Source organism: Takifugu rubripes, chromosome 11 (genome assembly GCF_901000725.2).
Source record: "Takifugu rubripes chromosome 11, fTakRub1.2, whole genome shotgun sequence".
Taxonomy (NCBI): domain Eukaryota; kingdom Metazoa; phylum Chordata; class Actinopteri; order Tetraodontiformes; family Tetraodontidae; genus Takifugu; species Takifugu rubripes.
In genome coordinates this window covers 12,191,537-12,207,681 of record NC_042295.1, presented here as the reverse complement: position 1 = coordinate 12,207,681, position 16,145 = coordinate 12,191,537, and the positions used below count along the sequence as shown (strand labels likewise).

The window sequence follows — 16,145 nt, the reverse complement described above, 5'->3', positions numbered from 1 at the left end:
TTGAAGAACTACCACAAATATTGTTATTACATAAATTATTGTAAACTTATAAGAGGGTTATAGAGCATGTTTTTTAATTAATTAATTTTATTTTTACTGTCAAAACTAAGTAAACCCCATCATTGCATGGAGGTCCACAGCTTTTGGCCCTTTGGCAGCAGCATTTGTGTGGACTCTGGAGGGGAGTCAAAGAGGTGTGTCAGGCAGGATTACAACCTGAGAACCCTCAGCAATCACTGTGGATGCAGGGGTTTGACTTGTCTTCTTGTTGCAGCTGTGTAGAGAGACTTTTCAGGACTTTCCCCCCCTCCCGATTTTTCTTCCAGTTGTGATAGAGTAAAGGCACTTTATAATGGACTCCAGTGGACACTGGACAAAGTGTGCGCTGTTGTTGCTTGCATTCCTGGTAAGTTCTATTATGTGCTACTACAGGGAGATGGGTAGAATTCAACATTTGTTGATGGGAAAATGACCATTTGTATGTTATGCATTGTATGTTATCTATCATATTTTCTTTTCTTTTTTTTATAACTTCAGATGTTCAACAGTGCATGCTCTCATGAAGCTTTATCTGGACATAGCATGAATGTGAGCGGTAAAAGCCACTTTAAACGTACTGACTCAGGGCAGCATAGGCACCCTTTATGGTGTTATGCATTCACTGACGATGCACCCCAACATGCTACAGTCAGCTTACCCCCTGGTGCCAGATGGCAATCAAGTATATCCTTCATCTCCAAAACTGTTCATTCGTTTGTAGTGAAAGAAGACACGCCGCCAGGTCAGAAAGAGCAGCAAAACCTTTTTCAGCATTTTCCTCTTTTTCATATTAATATTATTTTGCTCTGTCCACGTGTTTACAGGAACATGTGTGGGAAAAGTGGACACAGTGCTAGAGACTCCCACGCCTATCACGTACTCGGTGCTGGAGGATGATGGGGAGAGCTTGTTCCTCCTGAGTCCCCTCTCAGGGGAGTTCTTATTATCCCGCAGCCTGGATTTTGAAGTACAAAGCTTGTACATACTCACTGTGATGGTGCAGCAGGGGGATTCCCAGGTATCCAGTGTCAGCGTGTACTTCAATGTGCTGGATGTGAACGACAACCCCCCAGTTTTCAGCAGAGGTACCTTTTCTGCCTTTCTACTGGAGGACACAAGGGTTGGCACTTGCTTCCTGTCCTTGAATGTGTCAGATAAAGACAGCGGTAAGAACAGAAACACAACTGAATGATAACCTTCGTCCAACAGCCAGCAGATGCTACTCTACTCTTTGAGTCCCAACATAATTATTGTTCAAATATTTATTATTTATTTTTATGTGGTGAGTGGTAAGCTGAGAACATCAGCCTCAACTATTCACCAGGAAGTCCATTTTTGCACAGATCATTAAAATTCAGTTCAATATATCACATTACATGGGAAAAAAAATCAAATTAATAATAATTACTTTGTTCAGCTGGAAATACAATTTGAAGACCTCATGATAGTTTGAGGATTAAGATGCATGTTTTATAGTTTATGTACTCCTATAATGAACTGAAATATTAGCAAGGATCTTTAAAGAATAGGGTGCAGAAGCATTAAGAATATTCCAATACATAATTTATGATATTATTGCAAAGTCAGTCGTCTATTTTTCCCCCCTTAATGCCAGGTGATAACGGAGATGTCAAACTGAGCGTGGATGGTGAGGATGAAGATCAAGTCTTTTTCATTAACCCATCCAGCAGTTTGTGCCTAAAAGCAGAGATAGACAGAGAGATGCAGAACTTTTACAATGTGACTGTGACCGCCAGCGACCGCGTCCAGCCGGCAGCGCTGCAGCTCACCAGCACAGCACGGGTTTATGTGACGGTTGGTGATGTCAATGACAACGCTCCACGCTTTGTGTCGGCCAACACGGTCAAAATTACGGAGGACGCCGCCCTCCATTCAGTCATAATGACCATACGCACGGAGGATGACGACGAGGGATCCAACGCTCTGGTTTTATACTATTTAAATACCACTGCTGAGGGTACTTTTAGCATTGATATTAGCAGTGGGGAAATACGCCTGATGGAGATGTTGAACAGAGAGTTGCACGACAGCCTGATCCTGACCGTCACCGCCATCGATGAGGGCTCGCCCAGGATGACCACCAGCTCCTCTCTCACTGTGCTTATCGAGGATGTGAACAATCACGACCCCGAGTTCTCAACAGACCTCTATAAGGTGGCGGTCAGAGAGGATGTCCGAGGAGGAACAAGCCTGCTTCAGGTTTCAGCTCTGGACCGGGACATCGGGATGAACGGAGAAGTGCGGTACATGCTGGACAAGGCCCGTCCTTTCTCCGTGGATGCCGTGCGTGGGGTTGTTATGATCATGGAGCGACTGGACAGGGAGAGTGATGCGGAGTACACCTTAACCCTAACGGCTGTAGATTTGGGGGAACCACCCAGATCCACTACAGCTGTTATCAACATCACAGTGATGGATATCAATGACTTTGTTCCCAGCTTTAATCCTGAATTGCTGACCTTACACGTCATGGAGAATGAGGAGGATTTCTCTAAACTCACATATCAGGTGCTCCTTTTTACCAATAATTCATGGATGCTCAGTTTCATCGTTCATTTGTATAACTCTGTTTTCATGTTCTTACTTAGGTTTCAGCTTTGGATGAAGATTTTGGCGCCAACAGCCAGCTTCAGTACTTTATTCTCAGTGGAAATAATGGTCACTTCTCCATTACTCTCAATGGCACCTTTCAGATTTTACACAGCCTGGACCGAGAAGTCCAAGCAGTGCACTTCGTTACCATTATTGCTATTGATTCAGGTGTCTCAGAGCAAGTTGACAGTATTTTGTTTTGTAAAGGCTTTGCTGCTGGTCTTACTTCAAACTATTTGATCATTTCTGACTTACTTTAACATTTTAAGGATCCCATCCTCTAACAGGAACACAAACGCTCCAGATCATCGTGGGTGACATCAATGATAATCGCCCTGCATTTACTGGAGAAGCCTACAACACTATTGTATCTGAGGACAGCCCTGCAGGCACTGTCTTTGCCATGGTAACAGCGTCTGATATCGATGAGGGTGTGAACGGAGAGCTGAGGTACAGTTTTAAAGGTTCGATGTCACTCTTGAAGGTCTAGTGCTAGGTTTATTCACCTTTTCACACGTCTTTAGCTATCGCTTGGCGGGTCTTGACATGCCGTTTGCCATTGACGAAACATCTGGTGAGCTTTTTACGACCGATCTCCTGGACAGGGAGACGGTAGCCATTTACAGGCTGGTGGTGATTGGCAGCGACAAACATCTGACTTGGCCTCTGTCGAGTTCTGTGATTGTTACTGTGCTCATTGGAGATGTCAATGACCACTGGCCACAGTTTATGAACGGCCCTTACGTGGCTTATGTGCCCACTGGGATGGTTGCAGGTGAGCAATTTTAACTGCCATTTAATTGGTCGAGCTTTGAAATTTCATTCTGTTGATATTTATTGTATTTAATTCCTGCAGGTTCAGTCGTTTGTGCTGTAGGAGCCGTAGACGAAGACATAGACTTGAATGCAGAACTGCATTATTCATTATATGGGCATGGTTCTGATTTGTTCTCCATCGATCCACGCAGTGGCAATGTGTACACGACTGGTGTCCTCCAGTGGGCAGAAGATCTTGTACTGAACGTGCACGTGGAGGATGCTGGAGAGACTCCCAAATCTGACACCAGCACCATTAGTATCAGGTTTCAGAACATTGCAGAGTTTCCTCAAATTAGCGTAGAAATTCTAAATGGTTCCATTCCTGAGAATGTGCCAGTTGGAACATTAGTGGCGGTTGTCTCTGCAGCTAGCACCAGAGCCGAACCCGTTTCTTTTTATCTCGCTTCTGGGAACCTTGACAACAAGTTTCATGTAGATCAAGTGAGCGGAGCTCTGACGGTGGACAACCCTCTGGATTATGAGGACAAGAAGGGGTTTGCTTTATTGATGGAAGCGCGAGACTCTGCCTCACCCCCTTTCTCATCATTTGAAGAAATTCACATAAGCATCAGTGATATAAATGACAACTACCCTCAGTTTACTCAGGCTGAGTACAGATGTGAGGTCTTTGAAAACCACCCACCCTCCTGGATCTGTGATGTTCTCGCTGTTGATGCCGATTTTGACAATATGAGCCTGGTCCTGTATAACATCATAGATGGAAATGTCAATAATTACTTCATGCTTGACCATGAAAACGGCTTGCTGAGCACCACTGCAGCTTTAGATAGGGAAGATATTTCCACGTTCAATCTGACAATCGAGGCGGCAGAGCTAAACAACCCCTCACATCGAGACAGAGCAACTGTCATTGTCTCTGTGTTGGACAGAAACGACAATGCACCTCGTTTTTCTCAGATTTTCTCTATAGAAGTACCAGAGGATTCCCCTGTTGGACACTCGGCTATTCAAATAAGTTCCTCTGATGACGATCTAGGCACCAACGCGGTAATTAATTACTTTATAATTGACCAACTCAGCAATGTTCCATTTACCATCAACCTCATCACCGGTTTCATCACTGTCAAAAGACCTCTGGACAGGGAAACTCGAGATCAGTACATCTTGAAAGTGAGCGCAAATGACTCCGCGTGGAGCGTAAGCACGGATGTTACTGTTGTTGTTACAGATGCCAATGATAATAGTCCCCTATTTTCCCACAGTGTTTATTCCGCTGTCCTCTCTGAAACAAAAGATAAAGATGTGTTCGTGGTGCAGCTTGTTGCCACAGACGCAGATCTGGGACAAAATAGCCAGATTTTCTATGTCATCGATCCATCAAATGAGGAGTTTTGGGTGAACTCTCCCTCTGGGGAAATCTTTTCAAAGAAGCCGCTGACATTACCTAATTCTTCCTTTGAACTCTACCAGTTTACAGTCTTTGCTTTTGATTGTGGTGATGCTCCGCTCCGCAGCAACACCACTGTGACAGTGAGACTGGAACCAATTAATTTTCACCCACCGTCTTTTTTACCTCACCGGCGTCTGATTCCAACACCGTATCACATGGCTGTAGGAACCGAGGTGGTCAAGTTTACAGCCATTGATCAGGACACAAACAACAGCAGTTCTGCTATTAAATACATTCTAATTGGGGGTAATGCATCTAGTTTCTTCTGGCTCCAGGAAGAAAGTGGTAAAGTAATATTAGAACAAAGTGTGGAGGGCAGTATTAATTCTTTTTTCACGTTATCACTGCAGGCAGTTGATCAGGGTTACCCCCCTTTATCCTCAGTGATTGAAGTCACCTTTGAAATTACTGGAAGGAATCAATTCCCCCCGGTCTTCCGAGAACCAGATGTGACTTTCTCTGTCCCCGAGGATTTGGTGGTGGGATCTCCTATTGGGAGAATACACGCAGAAGACAGGGATTATGGTACCAATGGTGCTATATCATATGGCTTTACCCATGAAAATCAAGATTCACCATTGTCTGTGGGAGAACATTCTGGGATCCTAACGCTGATCAAAGAGCTTGACTTTGAAACAGATCGCATTTATCATCTCCAAATGGAAGCCAAGGACGATGCTTGGTTCACTAAAAGCAGCCCTTTAAATGTCACAGTGATAGTTCTGGATGTGAACGACAACCCCCCGGTGTTTTTATCCTCCTCGTACACCATCTCAGTGCCCGAAAACTCAGAAATCGGAACAAGCATCCTGGACGTGAAGGCCGATGATGCCGATTCAAGCTCAAACGCACAGATGCTCTACTCTCTCTTTTCTGGCAGGATGGATAAATTTGCAATTGATCCAGGAAGTGGTACGATCACCACCTCGGACATCTTTGATTATGAGCAGGAGCGGGTATTTGAGGTGACAGTCAGAGCCATGAATGCCGGTGCTCATCCGCTGTTCAGTGTGGTGCGTGTTGTCATTCAGATCACGGATGTCAATGAGTTCACGCCGACATTCGACAAAAATCAATATCACTTTATTGTGTTCCGAAACGCGAGGATTGGAACTCGGTTCGGAAGAGTAACCGCTACAGATGGTGACAGCGGCCCTGCAGGTCAGGTGTTTTACACGATGTTTGGACAAAGCAAAACAAAGGGCTTCGAAATTGATAACATTTCTGGTGAAATATACACTAGTGGCAGCTTGAGAGAACAAGCCGACAGTCGTATCCTTTTAAAGGTCCTAGCCAGAAACCTGGGTATTGTCACAGGCGTGGATGTGGATGAAACTTCAGTTCACATTAGTGTGACCGAATTTAACGCACCAGTTTTTACTTCTTCTATTTATTCTGCAAATATTACAGAGGACAGTCGTGCTGGGTCCTCTGTTATCACCGTGGGTGTTCTAGATCAGGACTCATCTCGTGTCATCTTCAGTATTGAGAACGGAAACACAGACCTGGCTTTTGTTGTTGATCCATCCAGTGGAGTTATCTCAGTAAACTCTGAGCTGGACAGAGAACTATTGTCTTTTTATAATTTGACCCTCAAAGCTGCTCCTAGCGGTTCTCCTCTGGACGCTGAGACCGCTAACGTGATTGTGACTGTTGTCGACGTTAACGACAACCCTCCCCAACTCTTGTACACTGAAGTTCAAGTGAGAGAAAATCAGCCTCAAGGCACCATAGTTGCCAAATTAACAGCACTGGATCCTGATTTACCCCCAAACCAGGGACCTTTCGCCTACTGGCTGGTAAATCCCCCCACTGATTTCTCTCTAACACCTGACGGAGAGTTGTCCACCACACGCGCTCTTGATCGAGAGGACACTTCTGCATATCAAGTCTTGGTGGTTGTCAGGGACGCAGGGATGCCTCAGTTGTCATCCACAGCCATGCTTTATATCAGGATTGTGGATGAAAACGATAACCCCTCCCTGCCCAGAAATATCACCATAGAGGTAAAATATTTTGGCGCTTCCTTTCCTGGAGGCATGATAGGCAACGTCCATCCAGAAGATCCAGACGACTCAGATACCTTCAGTTGCTTAATCAAAAGTGGACCTCTAAATATGTTTGCCACAGCTAATGACACCTGCGAGCTGTGGTCATCCCCTTTCCATGGCGAGGCGACCTTTAATCTCACAGTCGAAGTGACAGACCGACTCCATCTCCCAGTGAACAACAGTGTGTATGTTAACTACAAAGGTTTCACGAATGCCTCAGTAAATAGCTGCATATTCTTCTACGTGTCATCATCCTCAAGGGAGGAGTTTCTGTCTTATAAATATCTGAGATTTGTAAAAGCTCTGGACAGTCTGTTTAACCTGCAGGCCTCGAAGACACATGTGTTTGGAATCAAACACCTGGGCAGTGAAATCCTCCTGTTGGCTGCTGCTAAGAACTACAATGGCCAATATTTGAGCAGAGAGGTGGCCGTGAGTGTCTCCGCAGCCCATAGGAAATTACTGGAGACTCAGAGTAATGTGACAATTTCTCAAATCAGTGGCGATTCATGTCTGATGGGTCCCTGTCAAAACGGGGCGATGTGCAGCCAAAACCTTTCTGTTGGCCACACTTTCGCTGTCCTGGAGAGCAAATTGGTTATTTTCGTGTCGCCACAGACAGAGGTTTTCAGCTGCAGCTGCCCCGCAGCTTTTACTGGGGCGCTTTGTGAGGGTGATGTCGATGAATGCGATGTAAACCCGTGTGGCAACGAAGGAACATGTGTGAATACTGTAGGAGGGTTCTCCTGCGAGTGTCACGGAGGATTCTCTGGCTCTGTCTGCTCCACCGATGGATGCACAGATCTGATCTGTCAAAATGGAGGAACGTGTGTGGTCCGTCCAGGTGGACAGCACTGCCAGTGTGTTTCTGGATTTGAAGGTACAATTTTGTATATTCACAAATGCTACTTTTAGATACTATACCGGTACTCTGAAATCTGCTTGGTTTTCTCCAGGGGAAATGTGTGAGCGGTTCATAGACCACTGTAGATCCTCACCCTGCATCCAGGGTAGCTGCATCAATTCCCAAACAGGATTTTCTTGTGATTGTCCTTTTGGTACGATGACCAACAATTTAGGAGAACATTATTATTCGTTCTTGCCAGCAGATTCAATTTGGCAAGGTTTCACCTTTATGCTAAGCTTGATTAAGCTAAGCAAAGCTACGCTAGCATTCCACCTGTTCACATGTGTTATTTCAGGAGTCAGTGGAGTCCACTGCGATGAGCTCAGCTATGGCTTTCAAGAGATGTCCTTCATCGAATTTCCCCCTCTGGACCGCAGGATAAACTTAGTCTCTCTGGAGTTTGCAACATTGCAGAAGAACTCTCTCCTTTTGTACAATCCTGGAGGACCTTCCAGCAGGGAGTTCTTGGCACTGGAGATCCTAGATGGGGCTGTGCATCTTTCTTATGACCTGGGCTCAGGGCCTGAGAGGCTGCAGACAAACATCCAGGTGTCAGATGGAGACTTTCATACTGTCACTATCAGAAGGATTGGTTACGTGAGTTCAAAACCAAGTTCACAGATCAAATTTAGATAGAGTATATTTGGATATAATTACTTATGAACTCCATAGATGGGGTCTCTGCGTGTGGACAACTGCACAGACACTGACAACAACGGATTTTGTTTTGCAGAAGGCAAAAGTTTAGAGAGGTATTGCTACTTTGTCACTACTTTATTTGGTCTCTGTGTGTAATTGTTTATATGTTGAAGCTGAAGATTTTCCTTCTATCTTTAACGTTCAGGACATTAGATGTAGGGCATAACATGACAGTCGGAGGACTGAGGAACTTTGATGCAATGTTATGGCCTCCAGTTCAAATAAATACTCACAACCTTGTCGGATGCATGCGAAACCTTCGCGTGAACGGCATTCCTCTGAGGCCGTCGACGGCCCTCGCCGCGTATAACATCATTGATGGGTGAGTCTTTAAAAACACAAACCCACCCCTCAATCCATGAGTAATCCTCAATATGTGTTTTAAATCCCGCATTTTTGAACATCCTCTCTTCACCTTTATCATAAAGCTGTCCTCGGGCAGCAACGTCACCCTGTCTCCGCAACCCTTGCAAGAATGGCGGCATTTGCCACGACCTTTGGTTTTACTATATCTGTGAATGCAAAACTCCTTTTGCAGGAAACACGTGTTCTCAAGGTAACATAATAATGTCCTGGTCCGATGACATTGCAGTGTTTCTATAACATGTCTTCCTTTGCTATTTCCCTTTAAATAGAAATGGCAGAAGAGCTTATTTTGCATTTCTCTGGTGATGAATATATTGAGTATATTGTGAAGGAACGAGCCAGAAGAGACTTCTTGTTGAAAGACTTGCTGGACGGTAAAAAAGAAAATGGATACAGAGAACAAATTGGGATTAGCATCAAGTTTAAGACCCAAAATAATGGCGCCTTGGTCTCTGTTGCTGGACATACACAATATCTTCTGCTCAAGGTTGGTCCTGTTTTCTTGTTTCCTGGTATAGGATGATTATAGTCAAATGGAGTCATTGTTTTGTTTTGTTTTTTCAGGTAAATGACGGGAAGCTCATGTACATGACCAAATCCGCAGCTTCGGGATTGTTTGAGATGACTGTGGACTCTCCTGTGGCTGATGGAGACTGGCATGTCCTGGACTTGTTCAGCAACGGACAGGACACTTACCTGAACGTGGATGGTGTGGCGGCCCTGAACGTCACTCACCAAAGTCTCAATCTCACCCCCGGTGGTGTCAAAAAGATTGTTTTCGGAGCTTCTCTGACAGATGATCCACTGTTCCAGCATTTAGGTGAATACACAGACTAAACACTATCTGAGCATGATAAATAAATCTCTTTAAGCGCCATCAAATTGAGGGATGTGTTGACTAAATACATCTGAATTTGACAGGATTTACTGGATGCCTGCAGTATTTCAACATGTCCAGCTACACGCTGCCTGTTAACGGACACAGCGCAATGGTAAACGTCCGGCTGGGTTCTGCTCTTGTCCAGTCGAGCTGCATCTCTCCAGATGTCTGCTTCTCATCGTTCTGCACTGATGCTTATGGCTGTCTCCCCCCCACCCCCTGTCAGAACCAAAGGATGTGTGAGGCCACTCCAGAGGACAGCTCCTGCCTCTGTTTCCTTAACGTGTCCCGCCACACGTGCGACATCTGTATTTCTGCTACAGACAGCCGTGGTCGATGCTCTGAGTCTCGCGGCGGCGCGTTGCTGTGGCTTGTAGCTCTGTTACTTCCTCTTACCTCCATCCTGATGATAACAGGAATGCTTGTTGCGTTTAATAGAATAAAGAGACATAATTTAAAATCCCAGAGAGAAGGCTCCCCCCAGAAAGAGCCAGAAAGAGACGATGTAGGCATTTGTTTTGATGATGAGGGGAAAAAAGGGACCCACTATGACCCCGTGGGAGTTGATCAACATAGTGCAAACATGGAGTGCTATTGTGATGCCCGACCATCCAATGTTGAGCCTGTAACAAACAGCGAACTGGACTACTGTGAGATCTCAAGTGGGTCTTATTCAGACGCTGCCTCAGTGCAGCTCAGTTGGCGCACCACAAGGTTCATTAGAGCTACACCTAACCTAAACTGGGGAGATTTGAGGGTGCTTTTGACAGGACTGAAAAAAGAATGTTTGAGTGAAGAGAAGGCAGACGGACATGTTGATGCAGAGAAGTCCCAGCTCCGGGTAGGGTTCCTGGGACCTGCACAGCACCTCACTTTTGAAGAAATTCTCAAATTAAGCACTTCCGTGCAGTTCCCGGGAAACGCTGAGCGCGCCACTCATCCGTCATCCAACAAGGAGATGCTAACCAGTGCTGAGCCTCAACTGTTTACGATCAAGGACAGATACGATGAGCTCTCAGTGTCGTCAGGCTTCGCACCATTTCAGCTTGCCGGCTCATTTTCAGAGTACGTCTCTGTATCAGGTCAGGAGAAAGCAGAGAATGCTGCCTTTAAGGAGCACGGCTGGGGCAGTATTTTAAACACACCCCTGCCTTTTAAAAGTTATCTCCCACTTTTTGAGGATATTGCAGGTTTACCTGAAAAAAACAGTCTCAGCTGTGATGTTCAAAATGACATCGAAGAAATAATTTAATAGTCTAAGGTTAAAGCTTGGTCATATGAACAAGATGCAGCTACCGTACTTTAGAATTTTTTTTATTTTGCTTACATATTTTCAGTAGTTTCTTAAGACATAGAAATGATGAAATCATTCAATGCAAGGATATGGTTACATACGGTGTATCTAAATATCTAGCTTTGTCTTTTTATTTAATTATGTTCATTATAAAAATCTAACCAGAATGTAGGACAAGTTTTATTCCTTGTGTCTCTTCACATTTAACTCTTCAAATGTAATATTATGAATGGAGAACACTATTTACATGAAATTACATGCAGTGAGACTCAATACATGTTGATATTCACTAAATTCAATAAAAAGTCTTGCTTACAGAGTTCGGGATGCATTTGTAAACATGTTAACTTCAAACTTTTCACATCCAGTTTGCTTATTAGCACTCAGGAATGAACAGAAATTAATCAACTGTGATAAATAAATAGATCCATCAACAAGATTTAAGAATGTATATGTGAGCTGCAAAAAAAGGCACAAACACGAATCAGATGCCTCACAGTAAAAGGCCTCTGAATTTTAGAGGCCGATATAGTCTCTAATTCATTTGTAATGCAATGATGATCAACTTTAAATGCGTGATAAACACAAGTATTTACCAAAAATGTATTTCCCCATTCAGAATCTCCTCATCAACATTTCTTTGATCTCCTTCATCTTAACAGTATATGAGCGGATCGAGCATGGCGGGGATCAGACTGTACACGGTGGTGATGATGGTGCAGGCCTCGCCCATTTTAGAGGTGACGTAAATGAAACACTTAGGCACGTAACAGAGGCAAATGTCCGTGATCTGCGGCACGCACATGGGCGGAACTTTGTGACGCCTGTCGTAATGAGAGAGGGGTATGGAGGGGTATGAAAAAATGACCAATATCAATGGAACCAAGAGAGAGACCAAAGTGTGACCCTTCTGACATATGCGACTCTCTCACCACATGCTCATGTGTCATAAATCGTAATAAAACCCAAACCAAGATATTCTAGAATTTATCTTCAGTGGGAAGAAAAAAGCAGTCCTTTAGGCCTCAGTTACATTTCAGTAATGGTTACATTTGTCTTTTATTATGCACATTCTTTAAAATCTTAGGTTTCAATAATTATTTAATAAATCAAGTCAGGCAATGTCTTTCTGTGTAGTTTAGTTTTATTAGATGCCAAAAGAAACTTAAATAATTTACAAATAAAAAGCTGAACATTACACTGAGGATAAAGAATGATAAGAGATTTAAAATCCATTATTGGGTTGAATAGGACACATAAAACTTGCTGCCACAGACATTAGATACCAAATGATATGACTTTTATGTGGTTGAGAGTTTATTACAGAGATGTCTTTAAGAAAGAGCAGTAATTTGCAGGGACACTAGCTAACATTCTTCACAATTTAACTGCAGTAGTTGAAGCTGTTGAGGTGAAATCTTCATCTCACTGTCCTGTGGAACAGCGGGTGAGCATGGTGGCATCAGTGTGTTCCCCCGAGTCAGTGTGTGTCTCAGTGAATGCAGGCCTCTGCAGCAGGTGTGAAACATCATTTTTGGGCTGATTTGCATTTTCTTTGGGACGTAACAGTTGTTTCCATCCATCCAGGATGTCATCCTGCCTCTCTCCCAGTGAATGCTGGAATAGATCCCAGGAAAATGAATAAATGGAAACAATCACAATGATGAAACCCTTACACAGTAATGTCTCTTCACATAACAGTACATACATAAGTAAATGCTTAATTATTTACCTTCCTCACAATAATTCTTTAGGTACATATATATTTCTGCATCACCTATTTAAAATGTTAGATTTTTAGTTTTTACTTTAATTACATATTCATTTTGTAAAAATAAAGAGACAATTTGACCTAAAGTCATTCTGGGGGTACTGACAGTTACCACATTATCAGCAGGTGATGTCTAAAATGGGCAGTTTTCACACATTTAGAGCAGCCAAAGAGAACTTTTGATCTCATCAGAAGACTTTTCCCTGCATTCGGTGCTGATTTTGCATCTTATCCAGGTTTCAGGTTTGTACTAATCCTGCTGAAAATTTTCTTTTTCAGACTCTCCTTGATGTCCTTGGTTTTGAAACAGTATATGAGTGGGTTGATGGCGGCGGGTATAAGACTGTACATCATGACAACTACGATGCGAATGGGGACGCTAAAGGTGAAGCCCAAGTTGTTTGCCAGGTACACGAAGCATCGAGGCATGTAATACAGACACGTGATCAGAAGCTGAGGCGTGCACGTGGACAGGGTCCTGATGCGGCTGCTGGAGTCAGACATTCGGATCACGACTGCGATGATTAGCAGGTAAGAGAGGATGATGCAACTCAGCGGCACCAGCAAACTGAACATAGCCAGACCGAAGGCAACCACCTGAACATCCCGGACGTTTTCACATCCAAGTGCCGTTATGGCTATGTGGTCGCAGTAGCACTGTACAATGATGTTAGAACGGCAGTACGGGAGGCTGAGAGCGTGTAAGACGATACCCACCATCCACGACATCGGCATAAACCAAGATATCCCGCAAAGCACCGAAACAGTGGCGCTGGTGATGAAAACTGTGTAACGCAACGGCATGCAGACGGCAATGAAGCGATCCAGCGCCATCACCATCAGGACGAACGAGTGCGTCGCTCCTAAAAAGTGAACAAAATACATCTGCACGAAGCAGCCGCCGAATGAGATAAGGCTGTCGCCGAACCAGTACTTGGATATTATTTTGGGCAGGGTCACCAAACCGAACAGCAAATCTGTCGACGCCAAGTGGCAAAAGATCAGGTAGGTGGGCTTGTGGAGCGACCGCTCACATTTAACGAAGACTAAGATGAAAACATTCCCCACAACGATGGCGGATAAAACTAGGAAAAGCGCGGCAGAAACATGACCGTAATAGTCTGGTGACAGTCCCAGAAATCCGACGATGTAGAAATATTGTATCCTTGTTCCATTCGTGAGCAACATGACCGTCTGAATACAAAACAGACTTTACTGCATAAAGCTCAAAAACCTGACTCAGGAAACCGTAAAATTATGCTTCAGACCAATCGAACGGAATGATCCTAGCACCTCCTAATGTAAGCCCATCGCCTTCATCTTATATTTTTATGGGTAAATCCCTGATGCTTACAGTCCCAAAAGAGGCCAACTCCTGCTTACAGCAACATCATATCACATCTGTGTAGGAGCACTTCCTGGACTCATTAAAATGTTCTACATATATTTTCTTGGAGCTGCTCTTTAGATGGGACGATGGCATTAATAATATTTTATAGCAGTTCTCATTAAATGATGAAATGTTGTCCATGTCTACAAATCATCAGAGAGAACCTCCTTTAACTCATGTATTTAAATTAATAACCTGTTATTAATTAACATATTAATTGAATCTGTATTAATTCATATTTTACATAAAGGTGTGTGTGTGTGTGTGTGTGAGCGAGCCCAGTACCTCTGTCATTTGGAGAATTAGAATTTGATTTGAGCTTAGAATGAGAGATGAGAGCTTGAGAGACTGATACTGTTCATGGGGAAGATATTTAGGATGGCTGTGGGATTTTACACGATTGATACTTTGGACTACTCTTAATTAATGTCACAAATTAGTCCACTGACCTTATTAAAAGTACATGTGAAGTTTTCATCGTGACCTTTGACCCCTCAAATCATCACGTACGTTCATGTCATTACAGATGTTGAACCATTGGTTTATTGTGTATTATGGAACTTAAAGGGAAAACACACATTAAACAAGACAGAGGGACACATGTGCAGTATGTGATCACATCTCACTGATCTGCTTCACTTCCAGTAGATATGAAACACTATTGCAGAGGATAAAAAACAATGTTTAAAACCACCATTAAAAAACACAATAAGTGAAATTGACAAAATGTCACAGATTCTTCAGGCTCATTAGGAAACAAAGAGGCTGCAGATGAATCCAGACTGGAATTGTCAGTATATTCCTAGGAGTAAATGTTCACCTTCATCCCAAATCCAGTGTTTCTCAGCTTTTTCATCAAGATCTTCTTGATGTCCTGAGTTTTGAAGCAATAAATGAAGGGGTTGACGGCCGGAGGGACCAGACTGTAGAGCAGGGTCAGTAAAATGCGAACGTCTATGCTGAAGTAGAAACCCACCGTGTTCGCCACATAAACGAAGCACCTGGGCAGGTAGAAGAGACAGGTGACGAACAACTGCGGGGTGCAGGTCGACAAGGTCTTCCTGCGCCCCGCGGTGCTGGACATCTTCGCAATGACCACGATGATGGTGACATAAGAAAACACAATGAATGTGAGAGGAAGCAGAAGACATAAGAGGGCGATGCAGAGAGTGCCGACCCGGACGCTTTGAACCCCCTCGCCACACGCTAGGTTAGTAATGGAGATGTGGTCACAGAAGCACTGAACGATGACGTTTGACTTGCAGTAAGGCAAAGCGAGGGCTTGGACGATAACAGCCACCAGCAGAGACACGGGTATGAACCAGGCGATGCCGCAGAGTGCCGATATGACCTTTTTGGAGACGAGGGCTGTGTAGCGCAGCGGAAAACAGATTGAAATGAATCGGTCCAGGGCCATTACAAGCAGGATGAAAGAGGTCACCGATCCTAAATAATGGACAAAGAACATTTGAGCAAAACAGCCGTAAAACGAAATGTCGCCGCCGCTGAACCAATATTTCGATATGATCTTCGGGATGGTCACGGTGCTGAACGTCAGGTCGATCAGAGCCAGGTGGCAAAAGACCAGATACATGGGCTTCTGGAGGGACTTCTGACACATGACGAAGGTTAAAATGAAAACGTTCCCGAACGCTATAACAAGGTAGATGATCAGGAAGAGAGCTGACACAGGCCTGTAGTACTCGGGGGCAAGTCCGGGGAAGCCCAGAATAAAGAAGCTTTCTGTCCCTGTGACATTGTCGATCATGATCAGTTTCAGGCAAAATCGGCAAAAATAATTAGATTAATTATTGCTCCAGTGCCTTTGAATTAAACGCATTCTTTCATTTCAGTATATCAGTTGCTCAGTTCACGTTACAACTAGAAACCTGATCAAATAAGACA

At 43.9% G+C, this 16,145-nt stretch overlaps 3 protein-coding genes across 3 annotated transcripts; 1 reads left to right on the top strand and 2 right to left on the bottom strand.

Moving 5' to 3' along the window:
* The first annotated feature begins 2,514 nt into the window (after nucleotides 1-2,514).
* On the top strand, nucleotides 2,515-11,391 carry LOC105417098 (protocadherin Fat 4). Its single transcript, XM_029844295.1, has 13 exons — nucleotides 2,515-2,568; nucleotides 2,649-2,820; nucleotides 2,922-3,102; nucleotides 3,177-3,427; nucleotides 3,509-7,813; nucleotides 7,890-7,991; nucleotides 8,136-8,437; nucleotides 8,513-8,592; nucleotides 8,685-8,861; nucleotides 8,968-9,095; nucleotides 9,175-9,392; nucleotides 9,470-9,725; nucleotides 9,827-11,391. Exons 1-13 carry the CDS (start codon nucleotides 2,530-2,532, stop codon nucleotides 11,035-11,037), a joined length of 7,422 nt encoding a protein of 2,473 aa, XP_029700155.1. The 5' UTR covers nucleotides 2,515-2,529; the 3' UTR covers nucleotides 11,038-11,391.
* A 1,687-nt stretch (nucleotides 11,392-13,078) lies between these two features.
* Nucleotides 13,079-14,082, bottom strand: LOC101078924 (olfactory receptor 52E8). Its single transcript, XM_003968623.2, has one exon. The coding sequence runs from the start codon at nucleotides 14,036-14,038 to the stop codon at nucleotides 13,079-13,081; it is 960 nt and encodes a 319-aa protein (XP_003968672.2). The 5' UTR covers nucleotides 14,039-14,082.
* A 960-nt stretch (nucleotides 14,083-15,042) lies between these two features.
* LOC101078698 (olfactory receptor 52E8) lies at nucleotides 15,043-16,008 on the bottom strand. Its single transcript, XM_003968622.2, has one exon. The coding sequence runs from the start codon at nucleotides 16,006-16,008 to the stop codon at nucleotides 15,043-15,045; it is 966 nt and encodes a 321-aa protein (XP_003968671.2).
* Between the last annotated feature and the right edge of the window lie 137 nt (nucleotides 16,009-16,145).

Excerpts from the sequence above, each read along its gene's own strand:
- LOC105417098 (XM_029844295.1), top strand. The coding sequence starts at position 2,530 with ATGGAGAATGAGGAGGATTTCTCTAAACTCACATATCAG. Across the intron at positions 3,428-3,508 it reads GCCCACTGGGATGGTTGCAG|GTTCAGTCGTTTGTGCTGTA; the intron begins GTGAGCAATTTT and ends TAATTCCTGCAG. Across the intron at positions 7,992-8,135 it reads TTCTTGTGATTGTCCTTTTG|GAGTCAGTGGAGTCCACTGC; the intron begins GTACGATGACCA and ends GTGTTATTTCAG.
- LOC101078924 (XM_003968623.2), bottom strand. The coding sequence starts at position 14,038 with ATGTTGCTCACGAATGGAACAAGGATACAATATTTCTACATCGTCGGA.
- LOC101078698 (XM_003968622.2), bottom strand. The coding sequence starts at position 16,008 with ATGATCGACAATGTCACAGGGACAGAAAGCTTCTTTATTCTGGGCTTC.